Below are 27,286 nucleotides of genomic sequence, written 5' to 3'. Positions count from 1 at the left end.
AAATGTATTTTTTTCTTTGCCACTATGTTTAATTCAGTGTCATCTAGCAAATCTTTTTTTCACGTACACAGAGGTTTATTTCAATCTGGCCAGGAGAATGACATAAGTCCTTTGGAGACCTCCTAATATTGATTTTCGGCTATTTTACAGATAAAATTACTTGTGGAGATGTTTCACCAGAATTCAGGTCAGAATCAGTACCAGTTTGTTACTTGGCTTCCATCTTGTCAAGTTGTGTTAGATGTTTTGGAGTTAGTGCAAGATGCAGATATGTACAGGGTACTTCGAGAGGCAATTTGTTGCATATACCTTCTTGCTAAACTGGTTACGTTAGATGGAAAATCTGGACTGTAAAGATGATAAATTATTGATAGTAAGAAAATTTTTAAGTGTCTCACGACACAGTTTAATAACTTGCTTTTTTCAGATCTAATTTTCTTGACTAAGTTATTTAAGTTGAAGACGAAAAAATCAGTTGCATGTTTTCTTGGATAAAATTCTGCTTTTTAAAACCTTTTTCAATATAGCTTTTAGCCCATCTCCAGCAATAGAAACTGCCCTGTTATTTAGTCATAATGATCTGAGCTGTAGAAGAAATGGGAGTGTGATAATTTTATGAATATTCTGAAGCTCTACCAGATGAGAATATTAAAAGATAGTCATTTTAATATTTTCACCTGTTCTTTCATTTTGGACAAGTCCAAGTTGTTCAATTTTAAACCATGAATTTTATTATAGATCTATAACTTATTAATATGTGTTATTTCATGTATTTGGAAGCTTTATTATTCATTCTGCTGTTTGGAGCCTTGGACATCTGCCCCAGTAGCAGTTTCGATCCTTTTCTAAGTGTGACTCCTAAAATTTAAATGACCTGAATATTTTTTATTTGAACTTATTTGAAAGTTTGAATTTGCTCCCAATAAGCATGCATACAATAAAGGGTGCATCATGCTGTATAGTCAACATTGTTTTACGCAAGCAGAACCATATAATACATATTAACTCATTTGTGGAGTTGCAAGAAGGGTTACTTTTATTCAGTTTAGTTTCAAACTGAGATGTAATAACTTGTAACTTATAAAAATTATGATACTGTAATCTTAAGTCAATGTTTATATTTTTTAAAATGACACATTAATTTGTTATCCCAAAGTCAGGATTATTTTTATTATCAGGTTTGTTCAATCTGTATGAAGTAATGCATATAGTCCATATTTCTCAGTTGATAATAACTCCCTATTAGTAGAATATGGAACTTTGCTATTGGACAAATACATATAAACAAGGATGAATGCAAGATTCAGGAGCACATTTTATTCTACACAATCTTATTCATAAAGGTGCTACAAGTCAATATCCATTACTAGGAATCTGACGTAGTACAACAGACTTTAAAGACTGTGCTGCATTTATCCCAATAGTTTTCTGACAATTTCTTTGAGCATGTTTTTTATGACAAAAAACGTCCAGGGTCAGTATGAGTTGGACAACATAGAAATTTAACAAACAAATCAATAAACAAAAACATTCTGAAATCCCTCTTCTCTCAGTACCATTTTTGCCGTAGACACAACCAACATTTTATGATCATGCCAAGGATGGTGGGATCTGCCACCAACCATTAGCCATTTAAGACTATGGTGGGCAGACTGCTTCCCCTCAGATCACTGGGATCTTCCTTCTGTGACCATTTCATCTTCAGCTACAGAAAAGAGCAAACCCTTGGCTTCTGTAAAAGTGCATGAGTAATGTTTGACCAGTGAAATGGAGAGGACCAGTCAGATATTAACATGAATTCATTAGATACATACAGAAAGATACATCTGTTTTTAAATACAAGTTTAGCACATTTTTGAAAGAGTGGTAGATGTGTGTTTAAAAAACAGGGCTGGTGGCATGCTATGATGAAAGCTCTAGTCCTGCCTTTCAGAGAGTCTGGGAAAGATAGTTAGGTTCTGCCAGCTTGCGGGTTTTGTCCCAAATAAATGCATGTTTTATTTGGAGCTCATTCTGAAAAAAAAGATTTTGTGTAGCCATACCTTTTTCCTGTTTATATTACTTTGTGGGGCTGTATGTGGCAATTTTCCCTAATCCTGGCCCACCTTGCATATGCTTTGGGTTCCTTCTAGGTCATGCTGGTCACAGTCACTCATTGGCAGTACTGAGATATCCTTGCATAACTTCTCAGTCTGGAGTATGTGTGTCATATCAATTTCTGGTTGTCCTCTTGTAATTGAAATCCCTCTGATTAATCGCTTCTGATTAATACAGTAGTCTTCTCATTCTTTGCAGAACCTTGCAACTGTTCAAATGCACAAAAGAGCCCAAGTGAAAAGATCCGAGGCAAAATAGAAAGGACTTCTTTCCTTCAGCCTGAGTGACCAGTTGGAGGCCCAACAGTATTCTGTGACTGGGACATATCAGTTGGGCCTAATTTTGAACACAGGGCTCTTCTGGAAGAGTAGTGGTACATCCATGTCCAAAAATAGCCTGGCTGACACATCTGTAGTATAGAGAAAGGGCACATAAGATGAGATAAAGGGGAGCATCTTGCTTTTCCAGATTACCAGTTGATCAGCTAGATTATTTTGGGACATGACTTTCCAATGGATAGATTTCAATTATATTATTGGTCAGAAACACTTCACTAATTCCACTTCTTGCAGCGGATGATAAATTGTGGCCAAATAGCAGAGATTGTTTTAGGATTCAGTGACATAAGAGGCTACTGTACCACATCTGAAACACATGAACTTTCACAAATGTCATCTCATGGAATATACATGCCATTATGGAGGTCAGAAAATGAAACTCTTAGGCCTAAACCAAGGAATGGAATTAGTGAAGTGTTTCAAACTGTTAATACAGGAATTTATCTTTTTGTAACTGTTTCTTCACAAAATTTTATCCTTTAAGTACTATTTCCCAGCTGCCAAATGGCAATATGTGCAAGAGTAATAAAGAGACACACACACACACACCACCAGAACCTGGAGCTGGGCTTGATTCAGATTTCACAAATCTCAACACAGCTGCCTTTACAAAACAGGCAGAGCAATTGCCTTGCCTTTCTCATTTGTTACTGAACTGAGCCCAACTATCAATGTGGCCATCGTAGTTTAGGAAAGTCAAGCATATGTGATGTATGCAACACACACAGATGTATGCAACTGAGCATACAGAGAATAAGCTATCAAGCTTCGTACTCACCATTACTGAATATATCTGAATAGCAAAAACAAATGGAATGCAAGTGGATTCCTAAAATTAAAGATTAGAGAAACAAAGAATTTAGTCAACAGACTGCATACAAAATATGTCGTGACTGTGATGCGCTAAAATGTTCGTTTAATGCTATTCTATATTTCAAAGTTTTCAAAAACAAAAATAGCCCGACACATTTATCAAACACGTCTATCACAATCATTTTATTACACCCCCCCTCCACTGATGAACGATCGTGATGATGAGTCTTTGATCTATAACGGCTCATTCACTTGGGTTTATATTCGTGACCACCCCCTCACAAACTTGTACTGGGATACGAGGGGCCTCTTAAAGTGGGACCACACGAAGAGTGCTGAAAGGGATTCAGCAACGGGAAACATGGGAGGATGATGTCGGAGCGGACTCCTCCCCGGTCAGATACTAACGGTAGTAATAAGTGACCGTTGGCCTGACAGTTGGGGCTGCTCGCGGCTGGCTGTTGGCCATCGAATGGAGCCGCGTGATTTCCCGACATCTGTACCGGCTCTCGCTAGGCGGAGGGAGGACGGTCAGGGGAATCCCTCTCTTCCTCTCTCACTTACTCACTCCGAGCCTGGGGCGCGCGCAGCGTGTCTTTTGTGTTTGTACACACGGAGGCGGCCGCGGGAAACCGAGAGTGGGTGGGGAGGAGAGCGGGTGGGCGTGGCCTCTCCTTCCCTCCATTGTGCGCCATTGGCGGCCTCTGGGGGAGGAGGCGTTGCCTGGGCGGTCGAGGGGCGTAGCTAAGCAGCGGAGTCGGCCTTCGCGAGTCAGCCATCTTTCAATTGTGCTCTCATCCGCCGTCGCCCGCAGCAGCTTCAGCGCCTCCTCCTCCTCCTCCTCCCTTCCCTGCTCGGCAGCCGCGCTCGGCGTAAGCGGACGGGGGTAAGTCTTCAGCCTCTTTTCCAGGACCCCCCCCAGATCCCGGCTCGGCCGAGGACCCCTCCGAGCTGGCCCCTGGCTTCCCTGGCAAACTTCTGGGAGCGGGAACCGCTGTTGGGGGACAGGAGAGTCCCTTTATCGCCTTCCCGAGTACGGCAGAGAAGCTCGGGCTGCTCCTTTCCCTTAGCCCCCCCCAGGCCCACTTTGCTTGGTCGTTGCCCCCTTCTTTTGCCCTCGCCCTCCCCCAAACCTTCACTATCCTTCTCCTCATTCCCTCGCCTACTACCTCGCCCCCTCGCCGCCCTAGATGGGAGCCGGGAAACGGCTGCAAACGGAAGCCCGTTGCCAGCCCCGGGAAACTCTCCTTGCCTCTTCCCCGCAGTTGTTGCTCAGCTTCACCATCTTGTCTCTTTTCTCTGGTCACCGACCATATTTTTTTTCCTCCCCTATTGCCTAAAGAGGGGAGAAATGTGCCTAGGAAATCCTTCGCACCCGAGGAGATTTGTTTTGGGGGGGGGGCGGTTTGTCCAAACTTTTCCTCCCACCCTTAGCTTGCCGGATCCCCACCTAGTTTGAAGCGTTTGCGGGCTTTTGAAGAAGGTATTGTGATGCTGCTGTTTTATTTTATTTCCTCCCCCTCCCTCCCGTCTCTTTCTCTTCCTGCAAAGGGAGTAGGGCTGCCTTTGGCGATTGTTTCCATTTTGTTGGGGCTGAGTTTGCCAGCGAGAGGCGCTTGGGAGCCAGGCAGCGGTAGGACTGGCGCTTACACAGGCAGAAGGCAGCACCGAAGAGGCAGCCCCCCCAAAAAGTTCGCTCGATGCTTTCTGGCTCCTAACCTCTTGACTTGGCTTTTTCCTTTTGTGGCAGAGCTCTGGCTTGCGGGCGCCTTCCATTTGATTCCCTTTGCCCGACCGAGGCGAGCTATGGCTCCTTTGCAAGCAGAAGCCTTGCGAGGTGTCAGCCCGGGCTTTCCCCGCTCTTGTCGCCCCTGGTTTAATGCGGACGTTTGCCCTTCTTTTACTCCCTTCAACCTATCGGTTGCATGCCCCCCCCCCGATATCTTCTGCAATCGGGGACACTTTTTCGTCCCCGCGAAGGGGACGGGGGGGGGGAAATCGAGGTGTTGCTTTAGGTTGGAGGCACCTTCGGCTGCATCGCTCTCTAATTTGGAGCGCTGGGCAAGAGCTGTTTTTCATAATCTGCCGAAATCTAAGGCCGGATATATTTGCTGCTTAAATGCAATTTAGAGCGCGAACTCCCACCGACATTTTAATCATCCAATTTAGGACTTGTAGGGAAGGCTTTTTTTTTTCTTCTTTTTTGAACATGCAAAGCTGATAGCCGGAGTGTCAGGCTGCAGAGAAGTCTGCTGTTTGGATTGTGGAAGGTGTGGATCTGCAGGGTTTTAATTGTTTGAAGGTTTCTGGGGATTCTTTTTTACATCCGAGGCGTGTTATTTTTTGTGCGTGGAAAAACGCAAATAAATTGCCTTTTCGGCGGATGTTTTTCGAGCGGCTGCCTTGTTAATAATGTGCTGATCGCGTGGGTGACTTCTTGCCGATAGGTATAAGGAAGAGAAGTTCGCGGGAACATGGCTCGTACCAAGCAAACTGCCCGCAAATCCACTGGGGGGAAGGCGCCCAGGAAGCAACTCGCGACAAAAGCCGCTCGCAAGAGTGCGCCCTCTACCGGCGGGGTCAAAAAACCTCATCGCTACAGGTATAGAAATGACCGGAAGAAAGTATTACGATGTGATCGCCCCGGCGCGGAAATATTTATCGGAACGCAGTTTTTTTGCCTGAGGAAAAAAAAAAATAACTGTTTCCTGGATCGAATCGAGATTATTTTCAGGAAAGTCGTTGTTGCTATTTCTTTAATGCAAAAAAAAATATTATACCCGACTCATAAAATATTTTGAACGAAATATGTCTGTAAACCGGTGGAATGACCAGTAATAATAATGAGCCCATTTTATCAGTGAAATCAAATTTAAAATAGAATCGGGAAAATGCAGTTTTAATATTAACCTAAATGTTCGTTGATTTGAGGGATGCCCTAAAACTTGATATAGTGATTAACTAATATTTGGTTTATTTGTTTCAAATATATTGGACATTTTTCATTTAAAGTATTAACATTACAGTAGTTTAATTCTTCAACCCTAATTGTACAAATAGTAGAATTTGTACAGTGTACCACTAGAGGGCAGTTATCTGATCCAGAATAAGAAGTAAATACTGTAGGTTTTATATTTAAAGATTTTTTAAAACAAAATAAATACAACTGACATAACTTGTTGGTACCTTAGAAGTCACTCATTTTATCAGCAACCTCCGTGGTAAAAAGTTATTTAATTTCTTACCAATTGTCATAGGAGTTTGAGAAAATAGAGTACACATGATATTATTGCAATTGGATTCTTTCACAATGTTCTGTTTTTAATTTTAAGTCTACTTAAGTTTTTCTTGCGAGCTTATTTCATTCATGTAAAATAAGTTTTGTACAGCATGTGTTTGTGAATATACATTGGATTTTATATATTTTTAAGATTGGAAAGGAAATGCTTAATTATTTTTGTTTTGTTTTTATTCAAAGGCCAGGTACTGTAGCTCTTCGTGAAATCAGACGTTATCAGAAATCAACTGAACTTCTGATTCGCAAACTTCCATTTCAGCGCCTGGTGCGTGAAATTGCCCAGGACTTCAAAACAGATCTGCGTTTCCAGAGCGCAGCTATTGGTGCTTTGCAGGTAAAAAATTGTTATTTTAAGTTGTCCTTCCAAAACACAACTATTCTTTGGTTGAATTGATGAGATGTGTTTTAATTTACACTAAGAAATAAGTTATTGTGTTTTTGTTAGTAAATATTACAATTTCCTCTATTAATCTATTCTATATTAAAGAAAATAGCTTTTCTACTGAGTCTTTTACCTCGCTTTCAGAAATCACAGCATTGTATCTGGCTCTAAAACGATCCAACATATTTAGTTGTATTATATAGGTGGATGTAGATTTGCCAACAGAAATTATACCCAGGATCTTTTCTGTAGTGCAGCCATTGATAATACTGTGCTTTTGGTATGTGAGAATGCATGTGATTGGTTGCTTCCATACAGTCACCTTATTGGTTGAGCTGTTTCTATGGTCAGTCAAAATTTCATATGATTGGTGGGTTTCAGAAGTAAGGATCTATGTAGTTGTAGGTGAACTGATAACTGCCTTTTTTATTAAAAAAAAGTAATCTAATCAGCAGAATCTCATAAGCTAAAACATATTGTTGGAGTTTGAAATACATTCTAAAGAAATGTGATGATACCAGTAATTTTAATTAAAGTAGCAAATGTTTGTGGAATATGCACCACATAATACTACATGAGAAAGGGACTGTTCTTTTTTTAAATGTAAGTATTAATGGAGAGAAAATACCGATGTCTTTTAAGCTGCAAAAGAGTGGAAAGTGCACTCTTGTTGTATGTTATGTGATTGTTTTAACTTTCTACTATTATAAGCGATTGAGAGAAATTCTAATATAGGTCAAATCTTAGCTAGATAATTTGTACTTTACAGGTGAAATGTGAGGTTTTGTCTTGTAATTGTGAATAAGTTATGTCTTAAAAATATAAAGTTAAAAGTGCTGTTTTCAGATCCTGATTATTCCCGCAGTTTATATTATGTATGTGTTTTATGTGGATGTTTGCTGCACAGTACTGCCAAAGCTAAGGAAATCTACTACACTTTTCCAAAAATAATAACTTTTATTTTTATATTACTTCTCTGGATAAGATTGACATGTGGGCATTAGTCTAAGATTGCAATATTTCATTTTTTATGGCTGTACTTGATAAGTGTTCTTACACTGGATGACCTACACAGCAGTTTTCAAGCCCCTCTATTCAGCAGCATATACCATTTGATCTGCATGATAAAGTGGCATCTCTTCTTTTCTCAGGCCTGAGGGAACAAATAAACAAATATTTACTCCACCAAAATCAAAATAGATATAAGCCAAAGTTTATTTTTGAGAAATACCATGAGGCAACTTGCAGAATTCCAACTAAAACTGATTAAAACATTCAATGCCATATAAGATAGGAACCTGGAAGTTGTGATCCATCAGAGTTAACATAGCCGATTGGTTATGTATTGCAGGGCATCTGGCACCTCTGTTTAAAATCCAGTATAGACTAGATGAACATAAAACAGGAATCCACTTGAACCTATGGTAGGCTGTCATGTGTGGCCAATTGATTCCATTTGTCACAACAGGTCAGTTGTTTAGACCTGCTTTGAAAATGAGATTTCTGGTTATCTGCTTGTCATTGCATGAGTCTCTAAATAAGACAGAATTGTCATGAGATCAACATTATGACTATATGTCAAGTATTCCATGGTTTAATACTAGATAGTACAACAGTTTAATTGAACTCTAAACTGGATTTACCTTAACAAATATTACTATTTCTGCTTTATGCATTTTACATATGCTCATATAGGCTTCATTGATGAATTGTGAAAACTCTTGGGACATTTGGAATATGCCCAAATCCAGTCTACTCCTATTGAAGGTTCCTCCTTAGTTCCTCCATACTTAGCATACAACATTGCTGTGCAAAATAGCAAATCAATATTGTACAGGTGCGAGTAGTTCTCATAGCAGTTCACTTAGGGACCGTTTGAAGTTACAACTGAAAAAAAGTGACCTGTGACCATTTTTCACATTTATGACCATTGCAGCATCCCCAGGGTCATGTGATTTACATTTGGATGCTTGACAACTGACTCACATTTATGATGGTTGCCATGTTCCAGAGTCATATGGTCCCCTTTTGCAACCTTCTGACAAGCAAAATCAATGATGAAGCCAGATTCACTTAACTGTGTTACTAATTTAATAACTGCAGTGATTCACTTAATAAATGTGACAAGAAAAATTGTAAAATGGGACAAAACTCACTTAACAAATTTCTCACTTAGCAACATAAATTTTGGGCTGAATTGTGATTGTAAGTTGAGAACTACCTGTAGTCCTCGACTTACAGCCATTCGTTTAGCAATTGTTTGATGATAGAAAATACTTGTAGCTCAGGTTTTAGATTTTGGCTGTGGTTTGTTCTCCAAGCTTGTTTCAATATAATTTCTGAACATTTCGTTACCAAACTAGGTAACATCATCAGCATGATTTTCTTGTCCTATTCTCTTAAAGTTATAAATGTCTTGTGTGTCAGTGTGTGGTCAGTTGGTCATGCGATTGGTTGTTTGTTTGGAGCTATATTTGAATTCTGAGCAGCTGATTGGTTCTCTTGTTAATTGGCAGTTCGAATGGTCTGGTTTCTTACATATTCATATGCTGGATCTAGATCAATATGGATCCAACATATGAATATGTAAGAAACCAGGCCATTTGGACTGCCAATCAACAAGAGAACCAATCAGCTGTTCAGAATTCAAATATAGCTCCAAACAAAACAACCAGTTGCATGATCAACTGCCACACAAGGCATTTATAAGCTAAGGAGAAAAGGCAAGAAAATCATGCTGGTGATGTTTCCTACCTTGGTAACAAAACGTTCAGAAATTAAATTGAAACAAGCTTGGAGAACAAACCACATCCAAAATTGTTTGATGATACTGTGGTATTGAAAAAAAAATAGATTTACGAGCAGCCCTCAAATTTAATGACCATCATAGCATCCCCATGGTCACATGATCAATAAGAGAGTTAGATACAAGATTAAAATTAAGATACATAAAGTTAAGATACATAAAAGCGTTTTTCCATTTTCTTTTGCTTAGCTTGAAAATACACTTGGTTGTGTATTTTGTGAGGATTTGTATGCTTTTATTTTAAATATTTAAACCATTTTCTTTTCTCAATAGGAGGCAAGTGAGGCCTACCTGGTTGGCCTTTTTGAAGACACCAACCTTTGTGCTATCCACGCCAAACGTGTCACAATCATGCCAAAAGATATCCAGCTAGCACGTCGCATACGTGGAGAGCGTGCTTAAATTCTACAAAGATGGATTTGTCATTTTCAAAACAAATAAAATCTCTTCTTCCTGTTATTGGTAGTAATGAACGTTAGATTTTTTTTTCCCATGGGGTTAAAAGGTACCTAAGTCTATGGTTGCAGATGGAAAAATAGAGGACAGAATCGGGTATTGGCAAGTTATTTTTCATTTTCATTTGTGTGTGGATTTTTAATATAAACGTGGGGACATATAAAGCATTATTGCTGTAAAAAACCCCATTTCATTGAACAAATTTCAGCAGTTCAACTTTATAACAATTATAAATATGTCAGTCAGACTTTTCTGGACAATGCCAGCATTTGGTTTTTGTTTTTTTTTAAAAGGTAAATTTCTTATTGATGGCAACTATATGAAGTCTGTATCATACAGTAGATTCCATCCACTCATTATACTTTTCTAAGTTGTCCTACATGCAAGTATATGTTTTTAATGTTGTCTGTCTTCTGTGCTGTACCTGTAAGTTTGCTATTAAAATACACGAAATAATATTTGTTTTTTGTCTTAATTTTTAAGTATTTATTACCTATAATTCAGCAGCAATAGATACCTGTTTAAAATGTACTTAATATGCTGCATTTATATGAAAATTTATAAAATGTATATTGTAGCTCAAATATAGAATTATGAACCCATTAAAATATTTGAGGATATCTTGTGTTACTTAGATTGACATCAACACACATATTCATAGAGATTCAGTTTTATTGAGCTGAAGCCCAGCTGTATCTAAAACATGATTAGATGAATTCCACAGATTTGCTGTGCTTTCAGTTTTTTATTTCTAAAATAGGTTTGCACAAGTTTTGCATCAAAAGCAATATATAAATGTTGTACCCTTAAGGTTCAGATGCTGGTTGAAAATTTCATGTGCAGCAATTATGACAGGCGCCTCAATATTTTTCCCAGAACAAGACATACTCTGATGTTTCTGTCTGGAATTGCTCCCATTAAATTTTTCAGTATATAAATGGGAATACTTTATAAAGAAAATACATAGTTACCAAGGTGGCTATCAAGACATCAACAACTGGAATTTATAGAAATGCACGTTTGAAGGAGTCGTTATGTCCCATTGAGGTTTTTAAGGGTTTTTTTCCTGATTCTGTTCCTGAATTGACTCTTATCCTTGCAACTTTATTAAAAGCCAATATGACTGAATTGCCTTAGTAAAGTTTGTTTAAATGTTTGTTTATTCCCTGTGCATGTTCAGTACTGCTAATGGCATCAGAGAGTAAGTTCAAAATGGGCCATATTATTTTGAGACAGAAAATTTCTATTATTGCTAACCTGGCCAGTACAAATAAGGAACTTGCATTGTCCTGCATTTGATAGAGGACTTGGTTTACAAGGAAAAGCTATAACTAGGTAGAAAAATAAAGTTTTAAGTATTCACTCTATTGATTTTGTGACCAGGCTTAGGTTGGCAAAATTATGCGTATAGGAAAAACTACATTTCTGATTTGAAGACTGGTCAGATATATATTTTTTTGTTCTAATAAAATATAATTGCATTAATTTTAATGAGGTGACAGAAGCAACGTGTATTTTCTTATTGCCATGTCTGGCACTGTAGAATAATACTTCTCTTAATCTGGAAACAATAATGCCACAATGCACAAAGTGAGCGATCTAGCCAGGGCTGCGTGGATGTTTTTTCAGTGTGATAATACTGTGAAGATGTAAAACTTTGAGTAGTTGGGGATGTACTACTATTTCTTTGATTTATATCCCACCTTTCTATTCAGGGGCATTCGAGGAGGCAGATTAGCTGTACTGTACCTTGACACATGAGGGAGCAGTGAGGCATGCAGTGAAAGAGACAGGTACATGCCATGCTTGTCAAAATCAAAACAAGGGGAACTCTTCTTGCTGCGGAGAGATCGAGATATGAGGCTGAGTTGAAAGTAATGGAATGGGGAGTAGGAAAAAAATATATATTCTGTAGGCGGTCGTGATTTAGTGGTCTGATATTTCACCAAATAACAGTTGCCTGCTCAGGTAAGCACTAAGTGCTAAAATGAAAAGCAAACTATCCTTATGGGTTAAGATTCCATTTGCAATCCCTCCTGCCAGAAAACCAAACCCCTCCATTAACATTCATCTGTTAGATGGATGGTATCTGAATATGGGGGGGGGGGCGCAGTGGTTTTTAATGACTACATAGCACATGGAAAAAGCAAATCTGAAAAGAGAAAAAATTCTGGAGGCTTCTAACATCTAAACCCACCCGGGCTACTGGCCCCATTTGCGCCCTCACACATGCGCAAACGGGGCTGTGGGTGCTAGCGCGAGTGGGGGGATGCGCACCGATGCGTGCAAGCACGGGCCAGCCATTTCCACAGCCCAAGGGCCAAGAGCCCACATCCCAGTCCCGGGCCACAGCCCATAGGTTGGGGACCCCTGCACTAAGGCACACGAGCAATACCACCTATCCACTTCAAAGTTCTAATTTTAAGAGATTTTCCTTGGGGAAGGAACTGGTCCATATTGGATAATGGAGTGAGCAGAGACAGAGTAAGCAGAACCAAAAAGGGACTGTAGGTTAGGATGCACCATTGTTTTTAAGCTGAGGGCTACATCCAAATTTTGAGTTGTATGCTTTTAAGAATGGGAAAGGAACTAGAACAAATTAAATTGGATGTGATATCATAAACTTCTAAGTCACATATCCTGCCCTATCCTCGTTACCTATTTCATAATTTTTCCTCCTTTCCCATTTAAAAATGGCAATTTTGTAATAACTCAGCAATTTCTGAGGACTGCCCTCAAGATTTGAGGGAATGCATCTCACCTTTCCCTTTCCTTTGGTGTAAATTTTTGCACTTCTGCTATAGGCAGAGTCAATTAAATTTAATTTGCTAGCCACCAAATTCATCTTCTTCCTGCCACATCAAATAGTGCGGCATGGTGGAGGACAAAGATGTAGCCCTTAAGCTTTATTTTGCAAGCCAATAATTTGTTAGCACAATTGGAAAAATGCAGACTGGAGAGTATGTGTATCAAGTGATGGCAATGGGATTATTCCAAACCAAATTTTGTTAGGCAAGGAAAAAACTTACAAAAATTAAAGGAAAATGGTTCTTGACTGACATTGTATTACTTCTAATGGAGCCATTGTCTTTAGAAAGCACAGAAGCATAAATGAAAATGCAGACCTCTTAAGGACACTTTACTTGCATAGTATCATTTATACATTTACCTAAAACATAATCTGATTTAGGTTTAACAATTTGAGTGAATGAAACCATAATGGCTTGTTTAACCAATTCAGTAAGTCCCAAAGGTGCTTTTTTCATAAGGCAACTGGACTTCCTTGTTTTTCTTTGAAGATGCTTTGCTTCTCATCCAAGGAGCTTCTTCAGCTCTGACTGTATGGTGGGGAATGGCAGGATTTATACTCCGTGAAGCTCCTAGAGCAGACATGTCAAACGTGCGATGTCATGTGACATTGTGCAATGTATCGGAGCTTTTTCCCCATTGCCAGCAATGGGGTGGGTGCGGTTTCCTCGTGACACGTCCGGCCTGTGGGCCAGCAATTTGACACCCCTGCCCTAGAGGTTTATCCGTGTTGTCACGGTCACCTGAGTAATGCAAATAGGAAGCAGTTCCAACCTTCTTGGAACTGTTGAACGGACTGTGTTGTAGGCTGGAGACAGATGATGTAGTATCCCTCCCCCTCTGTTGAGAGAGGGCTGTTCAATTTCGACATAGATGGCCTCTTTTAGCACTGGTTTGAAAGAGGGGTCAAAGAGGTCATCTATGGTGTTAGGTATGTTCACTGCTTTGAGTTATTTATAAAAATTATAAAACTGGGATAAAAAAGTATTAACAATAAAAAAATAAAAATTGTAATTCAACGAACACTTTATTATTATGTTGTTCTTCCATCATGGGGTTCCTTGGATACATGCATAAAATTCCCAGTGGTCTCCTATCCTCTCAATAACAAACAGCTTCCAACAACTGCTGCCTTTTAAATATAGTTTGACTGCAACTGCATGGCTTCCAACAACTGGTTCCTTTTAAATATAGTTTGACTACAACTGCATGGCGTTATGGGAATGTTAGAGACACCATTATTGAAAAATGTCACATTAGGAGAAGTTGGACTATATTTAGACTTGCTTAGCTTCACTAAATTAGCTAGATCATGTCAAAGTTGGGGATTTATTTGGGAAAACATTTTATGGAACTTCTCAATAAATCTTTGAATAACATATACTTGCAATTGAGCAAATTTTAGCAGACTTTTTTTCTGTTGTACCTAACAATTGACTTGATACCCTCACAAAGAATGAATTTGTACAAAAAGGCAGCATTCATAAAATTCCAGGGGGGAAGAACATCCAAAAGAAAAGGTATTTTAATCTCATTTATAAAGAGAAGCTGTAACCCCCTGGTGATTTTTGAACAAGAATTGAGAAGAAAATCAGTGACAAGAGTTAAAAATCTATCCTTGGATCTCCAGCGTTTCAGCCAAGTGCTATTTAGCCAGTGCGATTTTGCTTAATTTGAATTATTTCAGGCTGTTAAAAGAAAGCTGATTTTGAAATGGGATAGAAAACATAACTTTCTTAAAATGCTTTAAACTGCAGCAACAATAGCTTGTGTGGCTGATGGAAAAGTAATGAACAAATAGTAATACTAGTCTGTATAAAACACGATTGTGAAGAGCCAGAGAAAAAGGAGCTTTTAAATGGGCTACAAAATAAATCCATAACTTGTGAGGAAAAACTAATCCAGAAATCTGACTATAGATTCCCTCCCACTCCAGTCAACAATAGTGAACATAAAGGTATATACTTCTAGCAAAAAAATGACTTCACAGCTGCATGGAACTGAGGGTCTGTTGTTCACGGCATGTCACAGATATGACATTCACAGATTTATTTCTATATGGAGCCAAAAAACAAATTTAAAGTGCAAAGGACATGGTGACAGCAGGCTGAACTTCTATATATTCTATCTTCCAGAGGGTTCACAGATCCCTTCGCATGTGACATTGCTCCTTTTAAATATGAGCCTTGTTTAACATGCAATCAGTGTAAAGAGGAGATAGAAGTGTTAGGAATTAATGCAAAATTATATAGATATTTATTCTTATTGAAAAATACCAAGGTGTTTAATACTTCCCACTCCTATGTTCAGTGAAAAGGAAAAGGAAAAATAGTATAATATCCCATTACACTGTGACAGTCATAAATATGAGTCAGTTGCCAAGCTTCTGAATTTTGATCACATGACCATGGGGATGTTACAACTGCTATAAGTCTGAAAAACGGTCATTAGCCATTTTTAATGCTGTTGTAACTTTGAACAATCACTAAATGAACTATTGTAGTCGAGGATACCTGTAATGGGGAACAGCCGTATTATTCACAAAGGTTGTCACTGATGTCTTCTTTTGCTGGAGGTCTGTTCCACTCAATGATATCTTTACAGTCAGGAAATACCTTCTAATGTCTAACCTGTACTTACTTTCTCGTAGCCAGGCCCAGAATCATCCTACCTACCTTCAGACGGATCTTCTGTAGGCTGAACATATCTAGATCTTTAATAACCATAGGACTCAGTTTCTAAGACTCTTCCCAGCTTAGTAGCCCTCCTCTGAATTGGCTCCAGTTTGTCACTGACCTTTTTTTAAATTGTGAAGCCTGAAACTTCAAGCTTTTAAAAGCCATGGAATATGGCTATAGCCTAGAAGCAAAAATAAATGTGCATGCACACAAATCTTGGCAACATTCACCACTATGTGTATATTCAAAAGCATGTATAGTAATGTGCAATATATAGGCATACTTAAAATGATAAAAATGATGAGAAAGAACATCAAATTATGCTTATATCAAGCCAAGAGGATTATACGAAGGCCCTTTCAATTTGGTACCTAAGGCCAAAGTCACATTCTTCACAAATAAACAAACAGGTCTAGGAAACTTGCCACGGCTGACTCGCCATGGTCGACTTGCCCCTCTCAACTCGCCATGGCCAATTCACTGCAGGACAATTCAACACAGGATAATTCAATGAGAGATAACCATACTGTTATCTGCCATTATTTTGTGGGAAGAATCCAGAGAAAGAAATAGTTTGGGAAATATTAAAAAGGCAGTATATATTTCCCCAAAGGAATAATGGAGAAGATCTTTTAAAAAAAGACAGAAACCAAGCCCCAGAAATCAGCCCCTGCCCCTAGGCAGAGGCCAGGTTTTAGAAATGCAAATTCAATAATACATTCAGGAAGGTTGGGGCCAGGAAGCTAGAAGCTATGAGATTAGGAAGACAAAGACCTCTAAAATCTACATACCCGACCCAACTCTAAAAGACATGACCTTTGGGGACATAATAGGATTAACCCACCAATACCAAAAGGGCACACTCAGACTTAGATCAAAGTACATGACACAGGAAATACAAAGCCTCAAACAGGAACAGGAAACAACCTCAAGAGCCCCAGAAGGTATAAAAACCCATCACACCCAGCAACATGTGGTCAGCTTTCCCAGAGCCATCTTCCTGTCTGGCTCCCCTCTTCAGTAAACTCCAACCTTCTTTCTAAAGTAGTCTCCATTTTGTTTATTCCCAGCTTGGACTGGACCCTGATGAAGATTTTTCTTTCAACAGTTTCTTCAACGTTATTTTAAGTTTTGGCATTCACATTTCATTTTGTCCCTCCTTTAGAATCCTTTCTTTAATGATTCTATTCCACCAATTCTGCCACCTGCTGAAGCAGGAACATGAATTCAAGTGGACTCCCAAACTGTGAACCAGCTCGGTCTGGGGAAGTGCTACCCCCATAGAGTCAAAAGTGGAACATTTACTGAGCCTGGGGGACCACAAACTCATAGTCACTCCATCTTGCTAGTGTTGAATTGAAACTGGTTCTTCCCCATCCAAATCCTTACAGACTCTAGGCACTTGGCCAGCACTGCCACAATATCACCTGTTCGGTAAGTTAATTCATAGTGATTGAGTCTATTCATCTTGTGCTAATTATCTTTTCTCAGTATCATGAACGTTTCAAAATAGTAAGTCTAAACTCCTCCTCACAAAAGTTACGTGAAGTGTCCACCAGATGTCACTAGTTTAACAGCTATAAACTCAAATAGAAGGGAATGAAGAAGAGTAGAGGTTCTAATTACTATTTCTGCCAAAAAAACTAGTTGCCAGCAGGACAACTCTTGTCCAGCAAATAGAATCTCTTGTGATTTGGTATGGAACAGGTCATCACATAGATGCAGGCGTTCACTGTTTGGGACCACAAAACTACAAAGAGTCTTATCAACTGTGTAGTCCTTGGACTACATGGGTTTCATTTTGTTCTTCTTCATTTTCCTGTTTGTAAGGCTGACTAAGACCAATTAATACCATAAGCACAGCACAGCAACATAAGAGGCCCCTTGATGGAAGCAATGTAGTCATGCTATGAGATAGAAACAAGTATGATATCTGACAACACCTTCAAATCAAGGTAAAATCCACTAATCTAAAGAATGCATAAAAAATCTAGGACCATTACCTCTGCAGAATTGAATTTTTTATGATGTTCTGACCAGTTTTTTTCAGTTGTGGCCATTGTGGAGTCCCGTAGTCATGTGATTGTTATTTCCAACATTCCCTGTTAGCTTCCCACCAGCAAAAACTATGGGGAAGCTGGAAGTTGGTCCCATCATTTTTATCCCATTGCTTTTTTGGCCGCCTGTGGTCATTGTGTTTCCAATAAAGGAGAATATTTGTACCATAGCTCAAGGGTGAAATGAAGAATCCTTGGTGTTTTCTGAGTTTGGTTGTTTTCTTGCAGTCATTTTATTACTGAGATTAGTTAATATCATCAAAGCTAGTGCTAATTAATAGGGACACGGCGGCTCAGTGGGTTAGGACGCTGAGCTTGTCGTTCAGAAGGTCGGCAGTTTGGCGGGTTGAATCCCGAGTGCCGCGTAACAGAGTGAGCGCCTGTTACTCGTCCCAGCTTCTGCCCACCTAGCAGTTCGAAAGCATGTAAAAAATGCAAGTAGAAAATTAGGGACCACTGCGGTGGGAAGGTGACAGCGTTCCGTGCACCTTTGGCGTCTAGTCATGCCGGCCACATGACCACGGAAATGTCCTCGGACAAGCGCTGGCTCTTCGGCTTTGAAACGGAGATGAGCACCGGCCCCTAGAGTCGGAAACGACTAGCACGCATGTGCGGGGGAACCTTTACCTTTATCTAGTGCTAATTAACTTACACTAGCACTAATGATGTTACCTAGTTTGGGTAATGTCTGCAAGAAAACAACCAAGCTCAAAGAGCACCAAGGCCTCCTCGTTCTGTTTTTTTGTTTTTAGGTAAGTAAACTCATGACTTATTGAAATTCATTTGCCACTACAATTATTTTTCTAATTATGATATGTACTCTTCTTAGATCATGAGTGTCAAACCCGCCACCTCACGTGACGTGTCGTGATGTATCATGACTTTTTTTGCATTGCTGGAGCTGGGATGGGCGCAGCCTCCACATGATGCAACCAGTCTGCCGGCTGGCAGTTTGACACCCCTGTCTCATGATCAGAGGATTGCCCAGCACTGGGGTAAAAAAAAATGGTCAGCCTAAAATGTAATGTTCATTTTGGTCACATCAGACAGCCCTATTTTTCTCTAAAAGGATGACCCAACAGATCATAGGCTTGTCTAGTTATTTTTTAAAATTTAAGAGAGCATGCAAAACCAAGATATCATACATCTCCAGTACTAAGGCAGTGCCATGTTGTTCAATGTATATTCCAGCTAAGTAGAGACTGCTCCAAATTTATTCATTAGAAATGCATATGAATGCTCCTTTATCAACATTGTTCTTTTCAGTGCTTTTTTTGTAAAAGAAAAAGGTGCCGGAACTCACACATGTCATACAACCCGCCTTGCCTACCCTACAAGGTTCTATCCAAAAAAGGTGCCGGAACTCCGTTCTGAGTGTTCTATGACAAAAAAAAGCCCTGGTTCTTTTTCACTGATGGTGGTGACCTTTTGTAAGATATCAGTATTAGACAGATATTTCTGATTAAATTATGAGAATAATAAATAATGTTCAGGCAGATTTCATATGTTAAATTATACGCCCTTAGGCCACATACCTTCAGATCAAAGTTTTTCAGAATTCTAGTATGTAGCTTAGGGTTTAACTAGGGAACCCTTAGTGCTGAATGAGCTTTATTGTTTGCTTGCAGATGTTGTATCACCCAACAAGTTAACATCATGGAGCCCTGGTGGCACAGTGGTTAGAATGCAATATTGCAGGCAACCTCTGCCCAGAGCCTGGAGTTCAATCCTGACAGGGCTCAAGGTTGACTCAGGCTTCCATCCTTCCAAGGTTGGTAAAATAAGGACTCAGATTGTTGTGGGCCGTATGCTGATGCTGTAAATCACTTAGAGAGTGCTGTAAAGCAGGGCTTTTCAAGCTTTTCACAGATTGTACCACTTTTAGGATATGTCAGTATTTGAGTACCAACAGTCGCCTAGCAAGGTATCAAAAACTTGATGGCCCCCCAAAAAAGGAAAAAAGTGATAAAGTACAGGTAGTCCTCGACTTACAACAGTTTATTTAGTGACTGTTCAAAATTAAAATGGCATTGAAAAAAGTGACTTATGACGATATTTCACTTATGACTGTTACAGCATCCCAGGGTCATGTGATTTACATTCAGATGCTTGGCAACTGATTCATATTTATGATGGTCACAGTGTCCCAGGGTCATGTGATCATCTTTTGCAACTTTTTGACAAGCGAAGCCTGGACTGAAGGGATTTTAGCTTTTTAAATATTGTTTTAATTGTTGGGCTTAATTAATTTAATTTATTTTAATTTTATATTATCTTTTATATTGTATTTTATGCTGCCCTGTAAACCGCCCTGAGTCCTTCGGGAATAGGGCGGTATAGAAATCTAAATAAATAAATAAATAAATAAATGGCCAGGGGGCTTGGCCAGCTCAACATCACTCAGGTCGTAGGGCACCTGTGGGGGTGTGGGCAGGGCTGTGGGGGGATCCAGGAGTCTCCAGTGGAGGGGGATGGGACTGGGGTGGACACCAGGGCATGGTCCACCGGAGGAGCCTCGCCGTCCCTCTTGGGCCATGTGTGCGACTACCAGACAGTGGGTAGGCTGCCCGGAGCCTTTGGCAGTGGAGGGCAAGTGTCCAGCTCAGCCCTCGAGCTCCCAGGACACCAGACCCTGCAGCCCAACCCATTACAGTCCCACTTCCCTGAGGGGGCACCTAGCTGTGCTTACCTGCTCGTCAAGGCTGCTGCTGCTGATGTGCCCACTCTCCTTGGCCAGGTTGCTCATGGTGGGCACAGGGGGGGGAAAGTGCATGGGTCAGAGGGAGGCCCACTTCCTCTCCATGTGAGGAGATCCAGCTTTGTAACCAAAGCATCCTTAGCGATAGGATGGGAGACCAAAAGGAGGGGGCATGGGTATGGCGAAAGGGCAGCAGGGCTGATGGTGGCCAAGGGCTAAAGCAGGACTTCCCTCAGACCTCTCTCCCTCTCATTCCAATCTCCTTCCTTCCTTCCTTCCTTCCTTCCTTCCTTCCTTCTTTCCTTCCTTCCTTCCTCTTTCCCTCCCCAGGAAGAGACAACAGGAGCAGGAGAGGCCGCCAGCACAGCTGATGGCTGTGCAGCCGCTGGCCATGGCTTGAAAGGCCACTGTAAATTCCTGGACAAGAGCTGCACAGCCTTAAGACTAGAATGGTGGGAAGATATTTTGGCAGGCAGCAGCGGCCTCTCTTCACCGGGTGGAGAGGCTGGGCCAAGTGAGGTGAACCATCGAGAAGCTGAATCTGCCTGGGCAGGCGCAGAGGCAGCAGCCAGCATACGGGGCGTGGCATCCCGGGTGAAAGGGAAGTGCTCAGAACATGGTCAGCCTGTGGGGCAAAAGTTACCCAGGACACCAGGTGCCAGGCGCTTGCCACTGCATCTACACGCGCCCAGGCAGGTTTGGCTTCTCGCCATTTTGCCTCACCTGGTCCAGCCTCTCCATGTGGTGAGGAGAGTGTGCCGCTGCCTGCCGAAACTGGGCAGGACGGGGGGATGGGCTGGGCAGCGTAGCGCAGGAACGTGGATTCTCACTCCACTTGCGGCGTCCCCTCCCCTGGAGTCCACCTGTGTGTGAAGTGGGCAAGGGCCATTTGCTGGTCTCCTTCAGGGGATGCTGCCTTTCTTCATTCCTCCCAGAGGGCAACCCTTCCCCAGCTGCATTTCTTGCCTATTTGTCGCACACACCTTGCCTGTGTGTGCCTGGCCTGTTTTTTATTTTCTCCTCTCTCACCCCTCCTCCTCCTCCTTTTCTCTTCGGTGCAGCTCCAGCTGACTCTTCCTCCTCCCCCCCAAGGCTGAATCTTTTTTTCCCCTCTCCTCCCGCCCAAACTGCCTCCTTTTATATCCCTTCCTGCCTCCACTCCCTCCTCCTCCTTTCTCGATCCTGGGGCCTTTGTCTTTCCCCAGCAGCTTCGCAGCTCCCGAGGATTCTCTCATGGGAAGTCCTGCACTGCTCCACTTTGGCTTGTTCCCTCCCTGGCTACACTTGGCTAGGCTGGGCATGGCCGCGTACCACCTGCCAATGTACCACCGGTTGAAAAGCCCTGCTGTAAAGCACTATGAAGTGGTATATAAATCTAAGTGATATTGCTATTGCTATCATGTGACTCAGCAAGCATAGAAAATACTACATTTTATCTTTTTCAGAGTAGGCAAGGAGGCTAAGGCCATTTTATTTTCAATCTGATTTGTGGAGAAGTTTTAGATTTTTCTTTATGATGAGCCAATATAAGACATAACATCTTCCAAGTTACCAACTTCACAATGATGGGAAGACATAATTTTATTTTATTCTGGGGTTTTGTTTGTTTTTTTGGTTAATTGATGGAGATGGTTCTAAGAGCTGCAGGAAATCTTACAGGGCCCTGGGGATTTGGGTTCTAATTATGTATCACAGAGATTGTGATGTGATATTTGAGATGTTGCTGAACTACAAATCTTAACACCTATGGCTTTAGTTCTGTTATATTTGGATAGCCATATAGGATGGATTTTCATATTACAAAACACAAAGAAAACTACCTTAATTTTAAGTTGTAAAATAAATTAATATGAAGTACATTAGAGATAAGAATTTACCAGTAGTAGCCACCAGGCAAGGGAACCCAGGGAATCAGACTGACAGCAGCTCGGTGGTGTTGCGATGCAAGTCACTCCCCTTTTCTACCTGCATTGTGACATTGCACAGCCCTCCCTAAAAGGGGCAGAGCTTGCAATACAACATTGTCATAATAACAAAAGCAACATTACTTAGTCTGCCACTCCAGAAACAGGGGATGAGGCCTTGAGAGAAGAAAAGCTAGGACAGGGTTTTGCAAGCTAATGGTAAATTCTCACTAAGTGGGAATTGTGAGAATTGCAATCCAGAATTATTTGGAAGGAATTAGTTTACCAACTCCTTCACAGATCTAACAAAATGTATTCTTCAGGACTGCCATACTATACCACACTACTGCATTTCTATTCTCCAGAACGTTCAAAGTATTTTGGATTTAGCAGTGCAATACTTCTTTCTTACTTACCCTGAAACACCAAGGTCAAGGGTTTCTTCCATTTTGTGGGGTGGGGTGGGGTATAAACTTGTCAAATCAACCAAAAATGAATTGGTTCTAAAAAGCATAATTTCCTCGAAGTCTACCAATAAGTAACACAAGGTTATTAACCATCTGGATACTATTCAGCTAGGGCCTTGAATAACTAATTCAGTTCTAATAATAGGCTGCCAACGAAACCTCATTTTAGCTTTCAGCTGTAGGTCAATCATAGAGGCAGTTCTGCGCAGGGTGATGAGGAGAGAGTTGTTTTTCACCGAAGGCCTCAAACACGCTTAAAAGAGAAATGAAATGGAGGGATAATTGTGAGCCTGGATTAACTACAGGATGGCATTGTGTGCAGGCTCTGATATGCACAATACTTAAGTTCTGAGAGCCAAGAAAAACAGGGCTCAACCTCTTGGCAACACAAGAGAAGCTACACGTGTTTAATGTTTCTTTTTACTCAACAGATTTTAGCCTTCCACAATGAGCTGGTAGGATTGAGGAAAAGAACCAATCTTCTGAATTGTAACATTGGTTCATCCACTGAAGTTGAAGATAATTGTCTCCAGCTAAAGAAAATCAATATATTTTACTTTAATTGCTTTTAATAACATGATTAGTAGAATATCAGAGTATATTATTTCTGTTTATTTATTCATTTAGTCCAATGTAGCTATCTAAAGCTAGCAACATTTATATAGTGCAGGGGAAGGGATCCTATAACCTTAGAGATGTGACTGAACTACAATTCAAAGCATCCATTACTATTGACTGTGCTGTCTGGGGCTACTGTAGGGGTGTCAAACTGCCGGCCTACTGGCCGGATGCATCATAGCAAAACCGTGCCCACCCCATTGCCGGCAATGGCAAAAGATACAATATGTCACGACACGTCATGTTGTGAGTTTGACACCCCTGGGCTATTAGGAATAATAAAGGTTTGTATTAGATAATTGTTCAACAAAATGATGGTTAAGAAACCATGGGCAATATATAAAGTTATCCTGGATTTCATTTCTAAGTAACAGAAACTTTAAGAATTAGTTTCTGAATTTGTTTTTCCCTTCATCTTTTTTTGTGTGTTATCTTTTAGATGCCATATATCTACACGGTGTAGATGAAAGTAAACTAAAAATACATTAAACAAATCAATGAAATACCAGTTAGATGAAAATTGAATGACCTGCTTATTTATTTATTTCAGTTTAGGCACTGCCCAACTCTAAACGAACTCTACGCAGTTCAATATAATAAAACTATAAAAACACATTATAGTACAAAACAAGATGGGATTTGGTTGCTCCACACAAAAACACAGACAAAACTTATCCAAATAAGGGGTTCCTGCATCTTAACCCAAGGCCTTACGGGACCCCAGCAGGTTAGGAGCCACCCACACATTTCATTCTAGAGGGCAAGCACAGCAACAGAGAAGGCACATGGGTCTTGGCACATTTTCATCAAAGGAATTTAGAGTATACCAAATGTGTTGGCATCTACTAGCCAGGCAGAAATCATGGGAGAGAGGTCCCTCAAATAACCTGGTCTACCAATGCACCTTGCAAGGAAGTTTCACCTTGACCTACTAATTGCGTGTGAAGTATTTTCAGTATCTTTTCGAGAGGGACTTTTTTTCTGTTCATGTCTATATGCTTTTAAAAATTTCTGAGAATTAAACCAGTTAGGGAGGCAGGATTTTAATCAGAAAGCTTAATCTAATGTTAATACTATTTTTCACCAGAATCTAGGAAGTCCTCAGCTTAGGATCACAAATGAGCCCAACATTTCTGTTGCTGAGCAAGACAGTTAAGTGATTTTTGCCCCATTTTACAAGCTTTCTTGTCACAGTCGTTAAGTGAATCAATGCAGTTAAGTTAGTGACACAGCTGTTAAGTGACTCTGGCTGCCCATTGACTTTGCTTCTCAGGTCATAAAAGGTAATCACATGACTCCAGGACACTCCAACCATCATAAATATATGCCAGTTACCAAGTGTCTGAATTTAGAACACATGAGCACGGGAATGCTGCAATGCTGTAAGTATGAAATAAGTCACTTTTCAGTGCCGTTAACTTCAGTCAGTAAACAAATGAATGTAAGTCGAGGACTACCTGTGTGATCTTTAGCGTTAGACAGACTTTCTGTCACAGGGTTTTTTTTAAATTCCATTTATATCCCGCCCTTCTCCGAAGACTCAGGGCGGCTTACAAACTTAGCAGTAGCCTTCATTCTATGTATAAGCCTGCTTATTAGGGCTTTCACACCTCCCCCAAGCGGCATTATTACAAAGTCAGCTCAATTGCCCCCAACAATCTGGGTCCTCATTTTACCTACCTCAGAAGGATGGAAGGCTGAGTCAACCTTGAGCCTGGTGGGATGCGAACCTGCACTAATTGCAGGCAGCTGGTGTTACTTAAGGAGACATTAGCCCACTGCTCCACCAATGTTATCTTCATTACCTTTTTATTTTGAATGAAATCCTATATTGTAGTATTACTTTGCTATTTTTATTTTGGTTGTAAGTTGAATGATAATTATTTTCCCCATTTTTTAAATGTAAAGGTATATGTTTTTCTAAAAGACCTGGTCACTGTAATTTATCTGACTGGTTCCATTTTTTTGTCATCTTGTCAGGTGTAATACAAGACCCCAAAGGTTGAGGGATATGCAATGTGAATTAATTAGCCAACATTAGCATTCATATTTACTCCTTCAGCTAGATAGAAAAGCATGCGCGCGTGCGCACGCGCACACACACACACACACCTCATTCTCAACAGGAAGCATGGCTAAATCTAAATCTGTGTGATTCTTTTTTAATTGCTTTTTAATATCTGTTTTAGAATACTAGATACAACTTTAATAGAGATTGTATTTTTTATTTCCTATCTAGTAGTAGTTCAGGATCACTTAAGATACTTTTTATTACCACAAATCTAATTACTCCTCTCACATTAATTATATTACTAAATCATCCACAGCTATAATTTATCATGTAGAAAAATTGTGTCACATTGAAAATCAATGCTTTTTTTAATGATTTGCATGTATATTATTTGTGGCTGCCCCAGTCCTTTTTTTTCTTGCAGACATTTGAACTTTCAACTTAACATTTTAATTCTAATTTTTTTTATTCCCCACATAAATTATATAATCTATACCAATAAGGAGATAGATTTGATTTTAAAATAGCCATTCATTATTTTAAAGTAACACACGGATTTGGTGTTATTTTTTGTGCTTTTGAATCCATGTTGACTCTCAGCAATGGTCAAGACTAGCCCCTACAGGGCTTTGTTTTTCTTTTGGCAACGTTTTCGGAAGTGGTTTGCTACTGCCCCTCCTCCTAGGGCTGAGAGTGTACTTGCCTAAAGCCAGCCAGCTCATTCCATGTGCAAAGTGGGACTAGTACTCAGTCTCCCAGTTTCTAGCCTGGTGTTTTAACCACTACACCAAACTGGCTCTCAATATAAGATACAATCAATTACATTTTAGTACTGCTTGAAAATTACACAGGGGATTAAATAGTATGGTGTGTTAGATATCATCTCTAAGGTGCTTTTTCCCCCAAAAGGCAACTGTACTCTGTTTTTTCCTTGAGGAAGAATTTTTTTTCCCTTGAGGAAGATGATGTTTCGCTTCTCATCCAAGAAGCTTCATCAGTTGATTGGATGATGGGTGGGATGGAAGGACGGTCAGAACTAATCTTTCCATCACCCCACCATCCAGTCAGAACTGATGAAGCTTCTTGGATGACAAGCGAAGTGTCTTCTTCCTCAAGATTAAAAACATAGTCCAGTTGCCTTTGGAAAAAAAACACCTTTGAGAAAACCATGACTTGGATGACTGAGACTCTTCACAGATATTAGATATCATGTTTACTAGAAAGATTCCTGAATTTTAGATAAGAAAACATTTGGCCAGAAAAATTATTTTCACATATATTCATTGAAATGTGTGAAGTACCTTTGGTAACCGAGATTACAAGTATGATAAACACACACAATTCATTGGGGACATGTAGCAATGCACTTACATTCCTAAATTCTGTTAAATGTTCTGACTTCAAAGAAAAGAAGATTTAGAATATTGGTTCCTTGTACATCTCATTGGTTCCAGGCTAGCTCAAACTCTGCAACTAGAATGAGAATAGTAAGTGACATAAAAATTTTAAAGTATATCCAACGTTACTCAGATTTTAGTGGCTTGGTTCAATTGTCTAGTTGTCTGGAATTATTTTCTGTACCTTCTTGGATCGCAATTGTTCCTGGTTTGCAGTCTGGCTTGAGTAGATTCACATGAGTGGCTGGTGGAAAGTTGTCAGTATTAGCTTCAATTTTAGGACCTCAAATTGTGACCTGGATCTGTTATATGGCTTTCATACAACTCATTTGAATATCTGTGCACTTTTTGGGGAATTTTTCCAATGATAGCTATGGGGGATCTGACCTACATTATCCCTCCTCCCCCAACTGTGGCCTCATATTACCAATCCACATAGTAGCTTTTACTTTTTTTCT

General features: G+C 40.1%; 2 protein-coding genes across 4 annotated transcripts in view; one reads left to right on the top strand and one right to left on the bottom strand.

The window, feature by feature from the left end:
* Positions 1–4,004: 4,004 nt before the first annotated feature.
* On the top strand, positions 4,005–10,646 carry H3-3A (H3.3 histone A). The gene is made up of 4 exons (XM_081344178.1): positions 4,005–4,134; positions 5,696–5,850; positions 6,727–6,880; positions 10,008–10,646. The coding sequence occupies exons 2-4, from the start codon at positions 5,723–5,725 to the stop codon at positions 10,134–10,136; spliced, it is 411 nt and encodes a 136-aa protein (XP_081200304.1). The 5' UTR covers positions 4,005–4,134; positions 5,696–5,722; the 3' UTR covers positions 10,137–10,646.
* ACBD3 (acyl-CoA binding domain containing 3) overlaps positions 7,823–27,286 on the bottom strand; it is a 42,591-nt gene continuing 23,127 nt past the window's right edge. For 2 of the 3 annotated variants that reach the window (XR_014028527.1, XR_014028528.1), the window contains 2 exons: positions 26,803–26,904; positions 23,182–23,335 (listed from right to left, as the gene is read on the bottom strand). The gene's annotated coding sequence lies outside the window, so the exon portion shown is untranslated. Of the gene's footprint in view, positions 8,082–11,939; positions 12,030–23,181; positions 23,336–26,802; positions 26,905–27,286 lie in introns of those variants that run through there. The other variant, XR_014028526.1, reaches the window with a different exon arrangement.

The sequence above is a fragment of the Vipera berus genome (genome assembly GCF_964194415.1).
Source record: "Vipera berus genome assembly, chromosome: 1".
NCBI lineage: Eukaryota > Metazoa > Chordata > Lepidosauria > Squamata > Viperidae > Vipera > Vipera berus.
Note: the sequence above shows the minus strand (reverse complement) of the source record. Positions and strands in the feature narration are given on the sequence as shown.